General features: G+C 43.8%; 1 protein-coding gene across 5 annotated transcripts; it reads left to right on the top strand.

Moving 5' to 3' along the window:
- Positions 1 to 410: 410 nt before the first annotated feature.
- Positions 411 to 17,606, top strand: LOC141748522 (transmembrane protein 182-like). 5 transcript variants are annotated; one of them, XR_012589011.1, is made up of 7 exons: positions 454 to 734; positions 3,309 to 3,426; positions 5,474 to 5,572; positions 8,172 to 8,309; positions 14,937 to 15,106; positions 16,138 to 16,779; positions 16,858 to 17,021. XR_012589011.1 is itself a non-coding variant. In XM_074600747.1 (6 exons), exons 1-6 carry the CDS (start codon positions 582 to 584, stop codon positions 16,171 to 16,173), a joined length of 714 nt encoding a protein of 237 aa, XP_074456848.1. In that variant the 5' UTR covers positions 411 to 581; the 3' UTR covers positions 16,174 to 17,606. The 5 variants fall into 5 exon arrangements, 4 of the variants coding, with proteins under 4 accessions (XP_074456848.1, XP_074456847.1, XP_074456849.1 ...); XM_074600747.1 differs by having other exon boundaries at positions 411 to 734; positions 16,138 to 17,606; XM_074600748.1 differs by having other exon boundaries at positions 14,980 to 15,106; positions 16,138 to 17,606.
- Positions 17,607 to 18,186: the final 580 nt, after the last annotated feature.

Below are 18,186 nucleotides of genomic sequence, written 5' to 3'. Positions count from 1 at the left end.
TTTAGTGTTTTGTTCAGAGCAAGCAGGAGCTGAAGGAGACACATATTCCAGAAGTGCCGCTTCTATACTGCTCTTGCGAGGACATGGCTGAAGGTATCTCACAGCAATGGCTGCGGACGCCATGATGTGGTAAAAATCTTTGAGTTCAGATCTGCTCAAGCCGTGCACAGCCTTTCTGCTTATCTCATGCCCAAATGGGGTTTTAAAAACTCTCCAGTGTCCTGGGCAGTTCTGTGTTGTAACCACTCATGACCTACGGACGCTGCCTGACCAGCCAAGGTTAAGGGCTCTCTGCAGTGCTCTTCTGAAATAAACAGCCATGTGTTTATTTGGAAATCTTCCCGCTCTGTCTCAATAGCTATTTGTCATGTTCCTTAATGCCACAGCTGTTTGGTTACGCCAGGTCATCTGCTTTTATTAGTTCTGTTCCCACCACCCACTGAAACTCACACCAGCCAGGAGAAGATTCTTATCTGTGTCTGAAAATAGCACTTCTCTCGTCCCCCTTTTCCAGTGACACTGGAAATTTCAGTGTTTTTCTTCTTTTCCGATTTCCAGTTCTGCTGCCTACCTGCTGCCCCATGAAGGCCGGAGTAGCGGCTCTCGCAGCCGGGATCCTCGGCGGCACCGGCGTGTTGCTCTTCCTCATCGCGTTTGGGACGGATTACTGGCTTCTGGCTACGGAGACCTGTGGCATCTTCGAGCGTGGGAATAGCACTCTGCAGGCTGGGGAGGTAAACTCTGAAATCTTGTCTCACTTTGGAAGAAAGGACTCATTTAAATAATTTAAAATTTTATATTTTAAAATTTTTAAATCTGTGATAATATTTATGCTCATTGAAAGTGACCTGCTAACGTAAAGTACCAGTCTGAGGTAACTTTAAAATCCAAACCAGCGTTTCCACAGTATCTAGCATTTTGACTGAAGTAAAGTGCATCTAGGCAACATTAAGACAGCACCTCTGTAATCTGGCAGATACGAACATTAGGGAATGAAAGGCAAAAATGTAAGAGCTTTACTTGTTGACAGCATTTGCCTCTAAAGACAAAAGATATCTCCTGATATTTGCCATTAAAAGATTTCTTCCTCTGTAGTTTCTTCATTTAAAAATAGTTCATATTTTAAAGTGTAGGACTTGGCAATCATTTACATCTGAAGTGATATGACTACAGCACAGACAGAAAACAAAAGCGAACATCAGACGCAGAACAGAGTAGACAAGAATTCCTGCTCGTCTAACAAGAGGCGGCCTATATATTTTTAAATTAAGATTTATATAGGATTTTAGTTAGCAGGAAATGTAATTTTCAAAGGACAATTTGGTATTTTAGTGCTAACTGCTGCTATCACTTGTTTATAGATCCTTTCGAAAGTTTGATTTTAGCTGCCCTTGCTGTTGTCTAACTCTTCAATGAAATAACAACCAGATCAGTTCCCTGAGCCACCCACTCTTCAAAAATGTTTTTGTGCCGATCAATGTATGGTTTCAATTACAAAATGACAGGAAGATCCTTGTTGTGTGCAGACTTTTTGTTACTTCAAAGTTCAATCCAATTATGTTTGATTTTTTTTTTCCGGTGTGGTGAGTCACACTGGGTAAGCATCATGATGCCAGCAAGAAATACTTTCTTTCATTTCAGAATCCCATAATCAAATGTAGGACACTGTTCGCTTGAGTGATGTTTCCAAATTACTTTGTTGAAAAAAAAAATTGTGATAGAAAAACTGCCTGGCAGAGGACACTGTCTTTACTGTTTAAAGCAGCACAGTGAAGCCCCGGAGATGGCAGAGAGTCATGGACAGAGGAGTGCTGCTCAGTTTTTATGCACTTGGGAAATGACAATGTTAATTGTTTCAGATTTTTGTTTGTGCTGTTGTCTTTTAAAGTGGAGAGACTAGAAACGTTGCACTGCACGACATGAATAAGCATCTCAAACATGTCAGATACGCTCTTGGCCAAGTGTTAGTGTGCCTGTCACCTAAGCAAAACGACTTCAAAAGCACCAGGCAGAAATAGGAACTGCTCTTACTCTTTCCTCTGAGCTATTTTATTTCTATTTCAGACACTGTTTCTATTATTTCTATTTCAGTTACCAGTTGTGTACAACAGGCTGGTTTTACCTTCTCTGCCTTTTCTTAAACTGGCAAATCCTGTCCCTTACAGATAAGGATAGTCTCGAGTATCTGCCAAACAGCAATTAAATGTGCTGTAGATGCACTCAAGTCAGCAGCCATCCAACTGATGAAGTTTGAGGGCTGCATGTTACCATTGTCATAGTTAGTATTTTATCCTGAAAGTAAAAGGAGGTTCAGGTCAGAGCTCTGGAAGTGGTCATAACTTGATGCGTACAAACCTCGAGGTGAGAGAAGTATCTTCTAGCACCTCCCTGTTGAGTCCCGTCTCCTTTCTCCACTTCACAGGGTCCAGCCCTGTATGGAGTTTCTCCATCCTCCACAAAATGTAATTGTATAACAGTCATGTCTCTTTTACCAAATTGTACGTGATAAAGGCAAAATTGATTTTGGCTATAGTTTTTATAAGTTTTTTGGTAAATAGTCGATGACTCAACTTTTCAATATCCTTCCTTCTGGAAAGACCTAAACCCTGTGGTCGCAGGCTTGGTCTCAGGGTTGAAGTAGACTCACCAACAAAGGGAAAATTGTCAGCATCCCTCTCCTGGTCTATGAGAAGACTGGTGCGGGCAAAGAGTGATTTCTGTCTCACATAGGTTTAGCATAACTTCTACTGGGCTCAGCAGAGGGAGTGAAAGAAGAAAACTTTTGGGTTGCTGATTGGAAGAGGCTCAATGGGAGTGTTAGAGTTGGATTGTCTTCTGGGGTTAATCCGGACCTTACATGGATCCTGCAGAATAGCAGGGACATCTGAACCACTGCATTGTGTCACCCCTAAAATTACTTACCTGGTAATCAAACTGCTTCCAACCAGTTACAACAGCAGTAAAATTTACTTAAGGAAAGTATCTAAGTAGAATACACACAGAATGCTCTGCTGCCTGGCATACCCATCCAGCTCTGGCACTCAGTGGTTCAAAGATCTTAGAGAAATAAGAAACTGCTTTGTGAAGGTCTGCAGGATGGTTTATTATCAGAACATTTTATAGCTCTGATACAGCAGAAAGTCAAGGACAGCAGCTGCCTCCCTGTTCCCCAAACCCTCCAAACCCAACTCAAACAACAAAAAATGAAAACTCCAACAAAAAAATGAAAGCAACAACTGCCTAAGCAAAAAATACACACTTTCAACCTTTCCAAAGGTGTATCAGCTTGGGCTTTCATTCCTCCACAGGCTGAAACGCTGACAGAGGTCAGGAAGGAGATCCTCACTTTCCATCACGAGGGCTTCTTCTGGCGGTGCTGGTTCTTTGGCGAGGGCCACCCGGAGACCATCTGGACCTTCTGGTACAGTGAGTACAATGTCACTGCACCACATTCACGGCATTCTCTCACAGTTTGAATTGCAAACAAGCACAACAAGGGCTCCCAGGGATGAGAAGACAGTTGTCTTTATTTTATTTCATATTTTTTTTGTTCTCATCATCTCTCTGTCAAAAGCAAAGTTGGCTTACCCTTTCTGTGCTCTTTTTTTGACTTGGATTTTGCTCTCAGAGGGGGGTTGTTCACAGAAACATGGGAACCTCTTGATGCCATTTAATATATCACCTACAAAGTCTTATGGAGTGGTGTCTTCCCCCAGCAAGGACAACCCTCCCCTGTATCTCTTGATGTTTGTGTTCAGCTAAGGTCTGCTAAATTTGAGCCCATGTATTGCACTTCTGTTCACGTTTTCAGCTATTGGACTGTTCCCACCTCCCACTGATTTCAGCACAGGGAAGGCTGGATACGCAATTGTGTGGTCTCCCAGAACCTCTAGCAGTGGGCACTGGTGGGGCATGAAGAGCTGTAACCGCATGTGTTTATGCTCTTAAGCAAACAAAACCTTTATTTTAAGATCTTGCCTCTTTTCTTTTTATGGTCATTGGAATTACACGTGTGAATACACAGAGACAGATCAAAATAATTTTTTTTTTCTCTGCAAGCACATTCACTCTTCAAAACAAATTGAAGGAGAAGGTGAAACCTGTTCTGAGAGACCAGTTGGTGCTGACTGGTGGCCCACATGCAGTGAAGTGTGGGGTCTTGGCCCAATGAACCAGGTGCTCCCACCAGAAAGAGCAAAGGAGTGAGCCCACCCCACAGCATGCCTGGCACCAGCCCTGCCGGCGGCCAAGCCAGCAACCACCTCAGCCGCATTAGTGCACAGCGGGTAATTAGAGGACATCCTTTCCCTGGGATACCACAACCCTAGAGAAGTGTTTGGAATAAAAGAAAGAGATTTTAAATAAGTTCTGCAAAGGTTTTAAACACTGCAAAAGCCTTGGCCCTGTGCTCGCTGCTGCTTCAGTCCCCTCAAAGGTGCTTACGTGCTTGTGGAGCAGCATGATCTCCTCGCAGGGCATTTGGCTGCACATAATGCAGGTCCCCACAATAAATTTACTCTGCAGTGATTAAAACTTCAGACGACTTTGCTGTCCCCCGGTCCCTGACCTGAGTTTCCTGTAAAATCTTGCAGGAACAGTTACTGCCACCGTTCAACTGAACAACGTGAGATTTTTCACACAGAAATTTTTTGATAAAAAAGGACAGGCTTGAGAGAAAGGAGTTTGCTATCTAATTACATTATATGGAAATACATGATATAATATAATGTTACCTGAAGTAAAATGACTCTTTCTGATAACTGGCAAATTTGTATTACTTCTTTAGGTATTTATTATAATAGGATTGATCACGGCAAATTAATTTGCTGCTCTCATGGATGTAATAATTAATTCAATAGGTATTCCATAGTCAATTTAGCATGAACTAATGTCCACCTATTATAAAGTGTTCCTTTGAGCTGGGGAACATATTTAAATAAGTGGCCAACCATTAATTAATTCATTTAACATTCATTCTATTACCGTTAATCATGATAAGCCTCAGTGGTATTAATATTGATGGGGCACTTTCATTCTAATTGTGCTTTCCCTTCTCACAAACTGGACATCTTGTAAGGTAGCTTGTTCTGGTACCCAAATACCTTTGCCCCTTCCAGGCGGTTTGACACATTTTCTGGAGGAAAACAGCAGTGGGAATATTTACACTGATTTGAAGTTGCTCCGTCTTTCAAGATTTATGCCCACCTTAGACTCCGATTATGAAGATGAGATGATGTACGGGCAGCAGTCTCAGATCCTGTTATATCTCCCCTCTCTCATCATTCTTCTTTTTCTTTTTCTTTTTTTTCTTTCTAACCACGATTTACTATCCTTCTTTACTCCCCAGCCTTCTGATTTCAGTGAGGGTTTTGTAGGTTTTGCAGAATAGCACATTGCCATCTGAATATTATAACTGTGATTTTGCAGAGAATAAAAGCAAACAGGGATTTTTTTTGTTGTTGTTCTTTTTCAGCCAGCCAAGCACACCCCAAGTTCTGCATGCATGGCTACCTCTTTCCGCTGCCCATTGCTCCTGGGCCTTTCCCCCATCCTTCCTATGACACGACCGCAGGTGAGTTTCTTTCCTGCTCCCTCAGTAGCTCCTTTCCCAAGTGGTTGGGCAGAGATTTATGATGTGTGTAAGTGCTGCAGTTCTCTCATTGTAAATGCATGTGGCCAATCGTGACCAAGATTTTGGAAAGCTCCTTTACAAAATGGCCTTGTTTAGTTGACTGCCCCAAGCCATGAGCACATTGAGATGTTCTTCTGGGTCTTCTCCAGAGTCAGCCATGCCTGGCCATGAACCATGTACCCTCCCACTGTGAGCTCAGCGCATACTCCCATGGGCAAGGGAAGGTGCTAAATCTACTCTCTCCTACCTCCTTACTTGCTGGGAGGAGCTGGAGACAAAAGGCTTCAGCCCCATGGCCAAATACAGACCCCATGGTCAAGCAAGAAAAATAATTTCTCCTGGGCTGCAGGCTTGTGGCAGCCCAGTGCTGACTTGTTTCCAGAGTCTGACTTCCTGGGAGAGCTCTGGTGTTGATTTGTTGCAACACAAAATAAACAAACACTGGAAAATCGGTTAAAGACCAAATTTCTAGAAGATCCATATAAGTGACTGGCTTATTTTTAATACACTGAATATGACACAGTTGGAGAGCTCTCCTTTCAACTGCTTCCCTTTTTATTTATGTTTCTCTATATTTTCAGAGTTCTTTAATGAATCAGCTGCTGTTAGGAATTTTAATTTGCTAAATTGGTGGCAGCAGCTAGAATTAATTCAATGATCTTTTTTGAAATGAATTGATTTCTTTAAATAGTGTGCATCACTCTGCGTTGCCTCTGGGGATTCGGGGCAGGCATACTGCACAAACAAACATCTTGACCTTTTCCTTAGCCTTTAGCAGTACCTTTTTTATTTTTTTTATTTTTTTTTTACGAGGAATTAATTAAAAAACCCTACATTTGTCAGTAGAGGCATGTGAGGGAGAGCCGCTAGTTTCTTTTGCTGTGCTGTGCAAGATTCCTGCCTCGGGGAACACGCCGTAGTGTAAAATGGATATGAGGGACCTGCCGACAGTAGGAGGAGGAGCCTGTTGCAGGCTGTGTGCAGCAAGGATGAGGGTTAAGCGGTGGGATTTTTTCTGCTTAGGAGAGGCAGGCATGACGTCTTGTTTCTGAATGATCTCGCTGATAAACACACTATTTTTTCCATACTAAATAAAGGGCCCTGGAGGCATCTGTGCCTGCCTGTCAGCCCTTGCTATGAAACCCTCTTCAGCTGCCTCCCAGAAGTGCCCGTTGGGACAGGTCCTGGGAAGGTGCTGGGGACCGGCTCTGCACATGGGCTCTCCCTGGAGGCTCCTGGCACACACCCTGCTCTGGTCCCCGGAGACATGGGGGTGTCTCAGCACCCACATTTAGGGCAGCGGGAGCATTGGGCTCCTCTGCTGCACCAACCCCGCTGCAAAGCATTCGGACATCTGCAGAGAGCAGATGCTCCCTCCTGTCGTTTTCACTCATTTTATTTCAAACCAGTCCATTCTCATATGCAAATGATGACAAAACAGGAGGCCGTCCAAGAAGAGGGGTCCTCCAGCTATTACCTGCTCCAGAGATAATTCTGCCTTATCTGCATCCTCTTAGGCTCCCTGAGAGAGACGGGTGACGGGAGGTTAAACATGAAAATGAATTCTGTGGTTTTGGAGAGTTCAAGATACTTATCTCTCCCTAAGTGGCTCTCCTGACAAAATGGTTTCAAATGAGTAAAACGCATCTTCTCTGTATCATTTTTCTTTCAAGTGAATCATTTCAGCATTACCCACTTGCTCGTGCTCGGCTTAAATCTCTCTAACTAGAGCTTCTGAAAAAACAACAGGGAGAGCAAGACGCAGTGGTCTGAGGGGATCAGATAAATCAGGGGAACGGGGAGCAGGGTATCGGAGGGTCTCTGCCTGAAGACCACCACCTTTGGCCAAGGTTTGTGGCAGTGACTGGAAGAGACTAGGCTACTGGGAGACTGAAATTAGTGGGCTATGTCCCCTCCCATGGGATGTGATGGACGCAAGCTTGCTCAGCTCTGGCTGGCATGGTTCTATGAAGTCACAGCAAAACCCCAAAATTCAGCGGATGAACAGGCAGCCGTTCTCTTGCCTTGTTCTCTTACTTGGAGTCAAGCAAGGCCATTAATGGGACCCATGAGCTCCTGCTTTCCCTAACAAAAAACGCCTTTATTTTAAACTTGGAACCTGGCACCTTCTGTAAGTGTTAATTAAAATGGAACAAAGATGTGGTCTGGTTCCACCTCTCCAAATTTTGCTATTTCCTTTCCTTTCTTGCCAAGCTCTTCCATCTCCCACAGGCACAGCTAGGCATGGTGTCCTTTACCCTCAGCCTTTTTGTGGAGTGCTTCCCTGCAAACCCTTCCAATCCCTTTTACTCATTCCAATCCCATTATGTAGGGCATGACATTCAACCTGAACGTGCACCGGTTCCAGGCACATGCCACCCATGCCGCTGCAGGGAGTTAGCAAAGCAGGAGCTCCAGCTCTGCCTAGCATGAGCAGTGTTACAGGTTATTGCTTTTACTGAAGCAGGAGTTAAGCATGGACTGAAGAAACCTGCTTTTTATCTCCTTTCCCCTGACTTTACTCTTTTTGACCGTGCAGTGTACAGAGGCTTCTGGACGGCGTTCATCATGCTGGCAGTTGCCGCCGGGCTGGTGGGAGGGCTGCTGCTGGTGTGCGGCGTGCCCTTTGTCAGCCCCCGGTCCTACAAAGTCGGAGGCGGATTCCTCCTCGCCTCGGGTAAGCGGCGGTAATGGGATATGGCTGGGGCAGGAATGCAGCGTGCCAGGGACGGGGAGGCAGCCGTGGATGGGGCTCTGCTGCGGGGAGATGGGGGCTCTGCTGGGAGCTGCACTGACTTGGAGTAAATGATTTCCTTCTTCCCCCACTGGAATTAAACCTCTGTGCTCAGACAAGCTTTAGCAAGATAGTCCTCAGTCCTAGGGAGGCTGGGGTTTAGGAAAAATACTTTTTTTTTTTTTTCATACTCTTCTATGCAACCCAGAGGAGCAGAGCCTTTTATTTTAGTAAAGTCCGTAGCTGCATTAACCCTGGGCAGCAATCAGCCATGCTCTGTTCCCCTAAGTCAGTCTTTGCATTTGGGCCTCTCCTGTCTCCGCTGCTAACATCTGGTAGAGCTGGAAACCCACTGAGCGATGAAAGGCATACCCGGTGATTCAAAATGGGAGGGCTGGCTTAACAAAACCTGAAAAGATAAAGCGGTGGCACAGCAGGAAAATGAATTAAAAATAGGCATTTATTCATTATTCCCACTACCATTACAAATGATTCCACTGAATTATCACTTGGGCTTTTTTCTTTTCTGTATTTGAGAAGGAATAACTGGCTTAACTAGTAGAAATACTTGATTTATAACAGTGATTCAAACTCAGAAAAAAAGGGTTTTTTGCGACTCAAGCAGCTAAAGGCTGGAGCTCAGCTGAGCCATGCCGAGTGAAGAACTTCATTATGAAGTCAGACTTTTCTGTGAAAAACCGCTGATTAATTACAGATCCTGCACCAGGTCCTGCTTCCTCATACACGGCATGAATCGAACACGAGCCAATATCTTTGCTCCCAGTTTGGGCTTTGAGCGTCCCCAAGATTTTTGGGGCTGAAAACATTCATGAAAATATTTAACAAGAAAGGTATCAAGATTGACCTTGGAGGAACTCCACCTAAACTCCTTCCAATCTCAGCATGCCCTGCTATTATCACGTTTTACTTTTTCCCCCCGTTATTTAGCTCCCTATCCATTTTATAGCTCCTCTCCTAATTTCTGTCTCCTCCAGATGTACTAATAATTAACCATGTGATGCCAGCTGAGCTGCTTGTTAAAATGAAGCTAGATGACATCTATCTGTTTGTCTAAAAAATTGGGAAGGCACTAAATCAATGTGGCCCTACCTACCTCTGCTAATTCGCTTTGCATTTTGTCCAATTTTCTATTTGCCTCCAGGTCTTCAGTTATTGAAGTGAGGCCAGCAAGCCTGTGGGTGTCAGTTTATCTCTCTCTTATATAGTTTAATAAATGCTTGGTTGGACTTAATTTTTCTAAAGCTAAATTTCATGTGGTTTGGCACGCACGGATTTCATTTGGGAATGCAAGACATCTTGCTATCGGATCTCCATCAGGTACCAGTGCCTTCTACTGGGTAGTGCTGGCCACTTGACACATGCGTGCGTTGAAGTAGTTTCTTCTTCTGAGACTAGGGCCAAATATGTGAATCCTCTCAGATGTGACACTCTGGCTACCTCAGTTAAAGCCCTACTTCTTCAAAACACTCAACTTTCAGCCCAAGTGGAAAACCTGAGATTAATCACCTTCTGACACTGACTAGATAAACAAAATACCACACAGAAAAGGGTGTTGAGTAGTATTGAATCACTGTATTCCATTTTTTTCATTGTTTTTGCACTTTACTTGATTAAAAGGTTGGGGCATAGAATTTAACACTTTTTTGAAGAGTTGATTATGCATCACATAAACCTCTTGGCGTAAGACAAAGATGCTGCTGTTTAAATTGAAGTTTGTATTAAAGCAGTTTTAATCTGAACAGCCATCATTGTTATTAACTGTCATTAGGAGGAACGAGTTCAGCTAAACTGCTAAATTTTCAATCTAAATGATAGCTAGGACAATGCAATATTAGTTCAGCATTTTCAGCAAAGTTTGCTTGGAGTTTCAGCTAAACCTTTTTTTTTGGGGGTGGTATCCTGTACTCAGACCTCTGGATCCTGCTTGGCACTGGCTTCCTGATGGATTTGGGATGCATCCCTTCATGGTTATTTTCTCATTATCCCTTCTAAAAATATTTTGCATGATTGTGCTAAGCAGTAGGAACAATAGATTTAATACAGCTTCAACTCCCTAGCTGTCCCTTTCCTTCGGATAGTGGATGTGGAAAGAGACGACGCAGGAGAAAGCGCATCTTGTCTTCTAATCATGGCTTGCCGGGTCAGTGTTAATTAACCTCCCTCGCAGAAATGATCTCTCCTTGAGGAAGTGTGAAAATGCTGGCAATTTGTAGAGTGGGAACGTGGTTTGGCAGTCGGATGGTGAGATGGGGCACCACGGCTGAAGATGCCCGGCCTCTCAGGGCGTCCTTTATATGCAACTTTATTCCGTCCATAAACTCCCTCTACCCGCTTTGGTAGCAGCCCACACTGAGGTCATGAAATCACAGCCGCGGTTAATCATTGCAAAATGATGCTACATTTACCACCGAAAGGCTCTAAAGTTGTTATTGGTGCAAATGCAGTCCCAAGCACATTTATAGCTAACCAGCCTGACATGATCTTGAGGAGCTGCGTGTACCCCTCCGTCACCAGGGGGAATTCAACGCCAAACAGTGAAGATTGTTATTGCTCAGTTAGATCCCTTTGGGTTTCCTCTCTGAGATGCCTTTTATTTACTGTGCTTTCAGGAAGACAAATCTGACTGTCTGCCAGCTATCATAACAAATGTAGTGCTCGGTGGGTGGCGTTTCTGAGAGCCCTTTCAAAGGACCGGAGCCGTCCCCCATGCTTTCCTCTGCTGGGCGACTTGGGAAATACAGCCGGAGCCCATCTGACATTTGCTGCTGCTTGCATTTGCACATCTACCGCCCCAGCTGGGCAGTTATCCTTGCCAGCCTCCTCCCAAAAACACCCGAGTTGCATCAGCAAATAGCCGGCCTGCTGCTTTCCTTCCAACGTTTGCCATCTCAGACTTAGCTTCGGTGCTTGCAAGGGGGAGGCAGACACCGCCTGGTGACTAATTGTCCCCCTGTTTCAACAGTCAGATGACGATATGATTAATTATCACTACAATGTCACCGAGAGGGCTGGGTGAATGCTGCACTGCAGCTTCTGGAAACTGTTTGAATTGCTGACACAACTTTGCTCGGGCTCCTCGGTTTTCTGTACTTGCGCTCCTCGGTTTTCATTTCCTTTGGGCATTTTTGAGACCAAGCTTAGAAGTGAGCATACGCTTTGTCCAGACCTAGGGCAATTGCTGAGCTTGTGGCGCTGCCCTAATACGTCTGGACCAGCTGCGCAGCTGTAGGCTTAAGTGAAAAACTGAGCTGAGCTCTGCCTGGTGGCTTGCTCAGGGGTGGGGAGGCTGCTCTGGGGGGGAACACAAAGGCAAAGCGTGAGCTTACGGTGAGTTTTCAAAGCAAGCAATAAGGATGCACATCCCAGGTGAAGTTAAGCAACGTAAAGAGAAGCTCATTATCAGCATGTTGTACACTGGATAGCACAAATACATGACCAACCGTGTACAGTCTATACTTTCAGCTGCTGTGGTCCCGGTGCTGTCTCTCCGGCATCCTGATTCGTGTGGCACACACAGGCGCGCTAGTGCTGTCCCGCAGCCATAGGATCACTGTGTCTGTGGGCTGTTTCCAGTGGGCAAAGGCAGCACAAAGCCTCTCCTGCGCTTTCAGAGCCACATCGTGGTCCTGCGAGAGGAGCATGGCATGTGCTCAGACCAACCTGTTCTTCAGTGTGAGCCGACTGCATTAAAAAAAAGGCATCTTTGACAGTCCTGTGAGTTAAAGTGCTGAATTTTGTGCTCAGATTCCTCTTCCTAAATCAAGCATCTCCATTTTGGTAATCTCAGGCTCCCCATGTGCAGTAAAGGCTGACAGTTATGGAAGGGCAGCTGAAGGTCACCCTCCATTTCCTCGTTATTAACATCCGTAAGAGGCAACTAGTGAGAAAGGCGAATGAGTCAAAGTTCATTATTCTCGTAATTAGCAGATTACATGAAAGTTCAGCAGCTTCCACAGAATAAGAGTTAAAGATTGAGTTCACTCACCTGTCCCTACAATTAGCAGCTATAAAGGTGTCACAAGGATATAAAGTGAGAGAAAGAAAAAGCCCGACTCCAATTTCCTCACAAGGAAGGTGCAGCTCTCCTGGGAGGGGGGACGGAGCGCCAGGGCTCGTTGTCCTGCAGTGAGTAGTGTACAAAGGAGAAAGATTTAATAACCTACTTCAATTTTCTTGCAATTAGCCCCTCCCCAGAAGATGCCGTTGACCTCATCAGCTACGAGATGGTGTTTCACAGTTAATTTTTTTTTTCCATACCATCCTAATGAAGGGATGGGAGAAGGGAGAGGAAGAAAGAGATCACTTGGCTAATTTTCCAGTGGTAGAAAGCACAGGGATGCTGAGAGGAGCACGAGGATGGTCTGGTTTGGTGAGGTCTTCACTTACCCAAACCCAACAGACATCCTTTGTCTCAGGTGCGTGTGCTGGCGTTGGGCTCATTTCTCAGGCAGAAAACTAGATTTTTTTCAGTTTTTCATTTTGCTGCCCAAGGTAGGAAGAAATCTGTCCCTGTACATAAAAAGCCATTTGGGGCTGGCAGGGAAAGAAGATGTCTTTGTGATGTGGCTGAGACTAAAAGCCCCAGAAAAGGAGGTGGTAAAGTGAGACCTGTTCAAAAGGTGAAAAATCAAAAATAAAATAGTATTTTAAAATAAAAATGCCAAACACTTACTTTGGTAATATGGGAGTGAAACATCCTGATATTCTTATTATGAAAAGTCTACTAATGTCTACAAGCGTGACGAATTTTAGGCACTTTCATGAATACTCGTGATTGTTTCAAGTAAGCATTTTTTTGCTGAACAGTTTTCAATGAGATGCCCTTTCTGTGCTTCCACCATCCTTCTTCAGCTGCACCTGCCCTTTTGATTTTCTTTTCTCGCCAAGGAGATGGTGTAAATCCCAGGGACTCCTTGCCACTCATCTGTAATTATTCCAGGGAAGAAGGCTGCTTACTGTACATTTTCTTGTCATTTTCCCAGAGTGTGAAAATGTACTTAATTTAGATGCCGTAGCTGTGCCATCACCTCCAGTACCTGTTTAATAATAAATTCTTCCATACCAAGACCTGGCGCTTCTCTTGGGGCGAGGGCGGGGACCGTTTCCCCATCCTTAGCTCCTGGTGAGCTCGGGGACGGTGCCACACGCTCACGGGGCTTCCCTGCACCCTCCTTAGTAAGAACTGGTAGGTTTTAATCTCATTTCTTCAATAAACGAGGCTTAGGCCATCTAAATTGTCCTGGGCCAACTCAATGCAAAACCCCTGGTTATTTAAAGAAAAGTAGGAGAATTCAAAGGTACGTTACCTTAGCCACGTCCTCTGTCCCGCCGGGGCTACATTTTTATTTGCGTCTCTTACGGTAGGTATTATAAGTTAATGAAATAGAAATTGATCTTTAAAAGAGCACTTTTCAAGGTTCAGTTGCTATCTAATTAATTTAATTTTAAATTACATCAGTAATAAAGACTTAATTGCCTTCTTATCAATATATTGTATTTTGTAAAGGACATGTAACTATTTAAACATGCAATCGTTTTCTTATAGTAGAATAATTGGTATTTTAAGCACACAACTATCATATTAAGTGTAAAATATTTATTTGTGCACTTAATTTCAAGTGGTATCAAGATCTCAATGAACATGCAAATGTTACAACAGCTGCTATTTAACTCCTAGCCTGCCTCTCCAGCAAACATAAAGACTTTGCTATGTAAGGGAGAATGGCTTGCAATGACAGCGTGTGGTGATGTAAAGTATATTCATATGGTTACACCAATTTTTGATTATTAAGATTCGATTTGCAGTTTTAGGGTATAGGAGGCACTTTAATGGACATGACAGTTTAGGATGAATAGCTTCAATTTTCATACAACGCGTAGGGAGGACTTTGAACCCTCTATACTTTCACTTAAGTCTCTCTTTTGGCTACACAATGTGAAGTGGAGGTTTGTAGCAGCGGATGTGCTTATATCCATTATAAGCAGAAACACAGTTAAAACGCTGACAGATTCTCTCTGACCAAGGTTTCAGTAACCACCGTTCCTAAGCAGACATACCAATGTCAAGCTTTACCCGCTTCCTTTGTGTAGCATGGGAGTTGGATTTTGTAGTGTGTAAGTTGCCAGGAAGAATAAGTAAATATTGTACAAGTACCTTTGATTTAAAAATTGCAAGGGGAGGAATTAAATACAGCAGAAGCCACAACACATCCACAGAACTGTGTGGTAACTTGTCAACTAAATTAATTTCAAACTGTTCACTTCTACTATAAAAATATTATAATCTGTGATGTATTTCTTTCATATATGTGTGTGTATGTGTGTATATCTGTATGTTATAAGGCACCATTTAAAAACAGCAAGCTTCTAGCTGGGAAGTAGCAAGATCAGATATTACTGAAGTGCTTTCACATCTGTCGTCAAAACACCACTGCTTAGTTTTAATATATGCTGACTTTAAAATGCATTGTATTTAGTCTCTAATGTGACATGGTAAATAATATTGGGGCCACACTATTTTTTATCATCTGCTTCATACGGGGGAGCTAGATCTGCTAGCTCTGACCACCATCACTTTGAATTATGGGGAAAGGAGGTTCCCATCACAGCTCCGAAGCCTCCAAACCCACCTGGGGCTGCGCCGGGTCCGGGAGGTGCCTGGTCACCACGTGCTTTTCAGATGTGACCGAGATCTTCCTGCAAACGCTGACCTTCGACGGGTATGCATCTGGAAATACGAGAGCGTGAGGTCTCACGGGAGATCTGCTATTTGGGTCGCGGGCATCCTGCAGGGCCTGGGGGGCTGCGAGGAGACCAGACCCTCGCAGAGCGGGAGCCTGACCTTGCGCTCAGGCTTGAGTGTGGCCTCAGCCCTCCTCCCGCCTGGCTCCAGGGGAGGGCCAAGGAGGTCTCACTTGCCACTAAAAAGACTTTCTAGCCTCATGGTATAAGCCGTTTATTATTCTTTTAATTATTCTGTAATTTAGAAGCCCATCTGAGATTAATACCTCATGACTACGTGCCTTTTCCACTCTATTATGTGCTATTTCTCTGCGAAATAGAATCGTCTGTACTCCTTGCCTTGTGTTTTAATACTTGGTTGCAAAGCTTGGGTTCAGGAAGGGTAACATAAATGTGGAGGAGAACTGCCACAAGCTGGAGCAGCCACTCCGGCATCTGCTTGGGCTCTGCTGGTGCCAGGGCTGGGCTTGGCAGGTTTGACGCCAGATAATGCTTAGCCATCAGCAGGACCGATCCCTGTATCTTTGCATTTCTGGTGGAAATTGGATCTGACACTTCTTGGAAGGGTAGATATAAAAAAGGGAAAAGTAAGTCTCAGTCTTTCCTTCTCACTCATCTCAGGCAAATTAAAAATAAAAAAGGCAAAACAGCCCACCTTTAAGACAGGAGTGCAGAGCTAGCCCCATGAACATCAGCCGTGTTCATGATGGTTCCTCCGTGGCCGTACCCAGCTGTAACGGAGCCCTCAGGGCGCTGGGGTGAGGGCAGGAGGTGTCAGTGCCTGCAGCCAGGCAGGAGTGGGGCATGATGGTGCGGGTGTCCCACGGCGGGCGGGCTTGGCTTCCACTGGAACCTGCAGAGCGATGTCATGAATAATAGTTCTGCAATGCTAAGCTTTGATGCAAAGGACCTGCAAGAGTAGATGGAAATCTGCTGCAGTCCTTTCTCAGTTTTATTTCTTTGTTTCACGTGCGGAGAATAACTAACTCATCTTTGTCTCTCTTTCCAGGAGGCTTATTTCTCCTGCTCATATTTCTGTTTGTGATGTGGAAGGAGTTTGCTGCTGATTTTCAGAAGTACATCCTTCTGGAGAGAAGTGAGAAGTGCATGGACGATGTACCCGTGCACGTGTACTACGGGTGGTCGTTCATGTTCGCCGCAGCGGGGGTGCCCCTGGTTTTACTGTCCGGACTCCTCTTCTACCTGGTCGGCAGAGACATTATGAAGTCCCTGGAGTAAGACAAATTTGGAGAAGGCCTTTGAGAAAAATTGGTGATGCTCCTTGTAATGAAACGTATGCAAGTTTGAGGACTCGATCATTTTTGTAGCTACAATTGTCAGCGTAGGTGCATGATTACACTCACTCACGGGGAGGCAGGGATGGAGCACTGAGCATCCAACCACTGTCAGTCCAAAACCAGCCCCAGCTGAGTGTCCAGCTCCAACATTTTTACACTTTGGAGAAATTTAGACATGTCTATATGTTTTACATCAGTTTTTTTTGAACCGTTTTTCTCTGCAGCCCAAGGAAGAGCCTTCGCTGTGAAAAGCAGCTCCCCCCAGCTCCCCCGGCAGTCAGCGGAGCCCTGCATCCATATTCAGCAGAGCTGGAGTTTTATACTGTTCCCAGCACCCTTGTTTCTTGTAAAAGGTAATCGAATCTGGCTGTGATGGTGTACGCTATAATGTCTATTTCTGAAAAGCAATTAAGGATGATTTTTTTTTTTAGCTGGGTCTAATTGACGTCAAAGGACAACCATTTTAATGGGATGTCGGGAAACATGAGAAACTTTTTTTTTCATTAAAAGCCCTGATTCTGAAGATACAAATGTACCTGGACCTAACCTAACTTTCAATAAGTGAATAAACTAATTTGGGTGGCATGAAACCTAACATGAATTTATTAGTATTTCTTTACAGTACCACATTGCTCTGCATTTAATATTTTCTCCAGAAGCAGTGTTGTGGCGATTCTCAACCCCAAACCAGAAAGGTGTTCAGAACTGGGGGAAAGGGAGTGGGAACTATAGCACTGTTATTTTTTATTTTGTTTGTTATGGTAGACCATGGGACTTTGCTGTATTCCACAGATGTAACACAAGAGTCAGCTCCAAAGAGACAAATTATATACCATTTAGATACTTTTAAATTCTTGCAGTGGCTCAGGTGTACATTGTCGGACAGAATGCGGTGGTCCTACGAAGAGTTATGCATGTTAATTCTACACCAAACTATCGAGGTATTGAGGTGAAGTAATTTATGCTGCATATGCGGAGTTTGTAAAGACACTTGAGAAATGACAAAGATTTGAGCTTGTCGTGTTTTTTGGGCTGGATTTTGATGCTTTGTAGTAGTTTGTTGGGCCCTTGCTTGCTGAAGTCATTTGCATAAATTTTAAATCAAACTTCCTAAAAATGCACGCTTTTCTCACGAATGTCATAGTTTGTGCTAAACATATATCTCCCAAGCTTTATGTCATACTATTGACTCAGTGTAGTTAATTAATAAGGTAATGTAAATCTCTCCTAGAATGCAGTGAAGATTGTTGGCAGTATAGAAATGTTTGTTAATGCTCTTCCTAAAATACTGTTCAAGTCTGGCGTTTCTTTCCTTTTGGAGCAAGTTCTAATTATTATTTTACAAGATTCATGACAAACATAGAGTGAGAAACTGTAATTCCCACATGTAAAGATTAGTTCTTTCATATGAATAATAGGCTCGGTCTACAGTTCTTAAGCAAAATTCACACTGTTTTCCATTAATAGAAAATCTGTTTGAACAGAATCGGTATATAGAGGTAAAAGGCAAGGTTTTTTTCCCAGTGAATGGATGTTTCATGACATTTACAAACACACAGATATTTTAGTGTTTTATTTGGCCATTCTAAACTGTTCTTTTCATGGTATCTCCTTGGGTTATACCTGTGCCCCATCAGTTCTCCAAGTGATAATTTCTCACTATAAATTCCCTTTGAATAATTTTTGTCATTTAATTATCTATTCAGTGTAGAGATGAACACTTATGGTCACAAAGAATAAAAGTATATAATCCAGGAGCA

This window comes from Larus michahellis, chromosome 9 (genome assembly GCF_964199755.1).
Source record: "Larus michahellis chromosome 9, bLarMic1.1, whole genome shotgun sequence".
NCBI lineage: Eukaryota > Metazoa > Chordata > Aves > Charadriiformes > Laridae > Larus > Larus michahellis.
The sequence above is the reverse complement of the archived record's forward strand: the minus strand, read 5'-3'. Positions and strand labels throughout refer to the sequence as shown.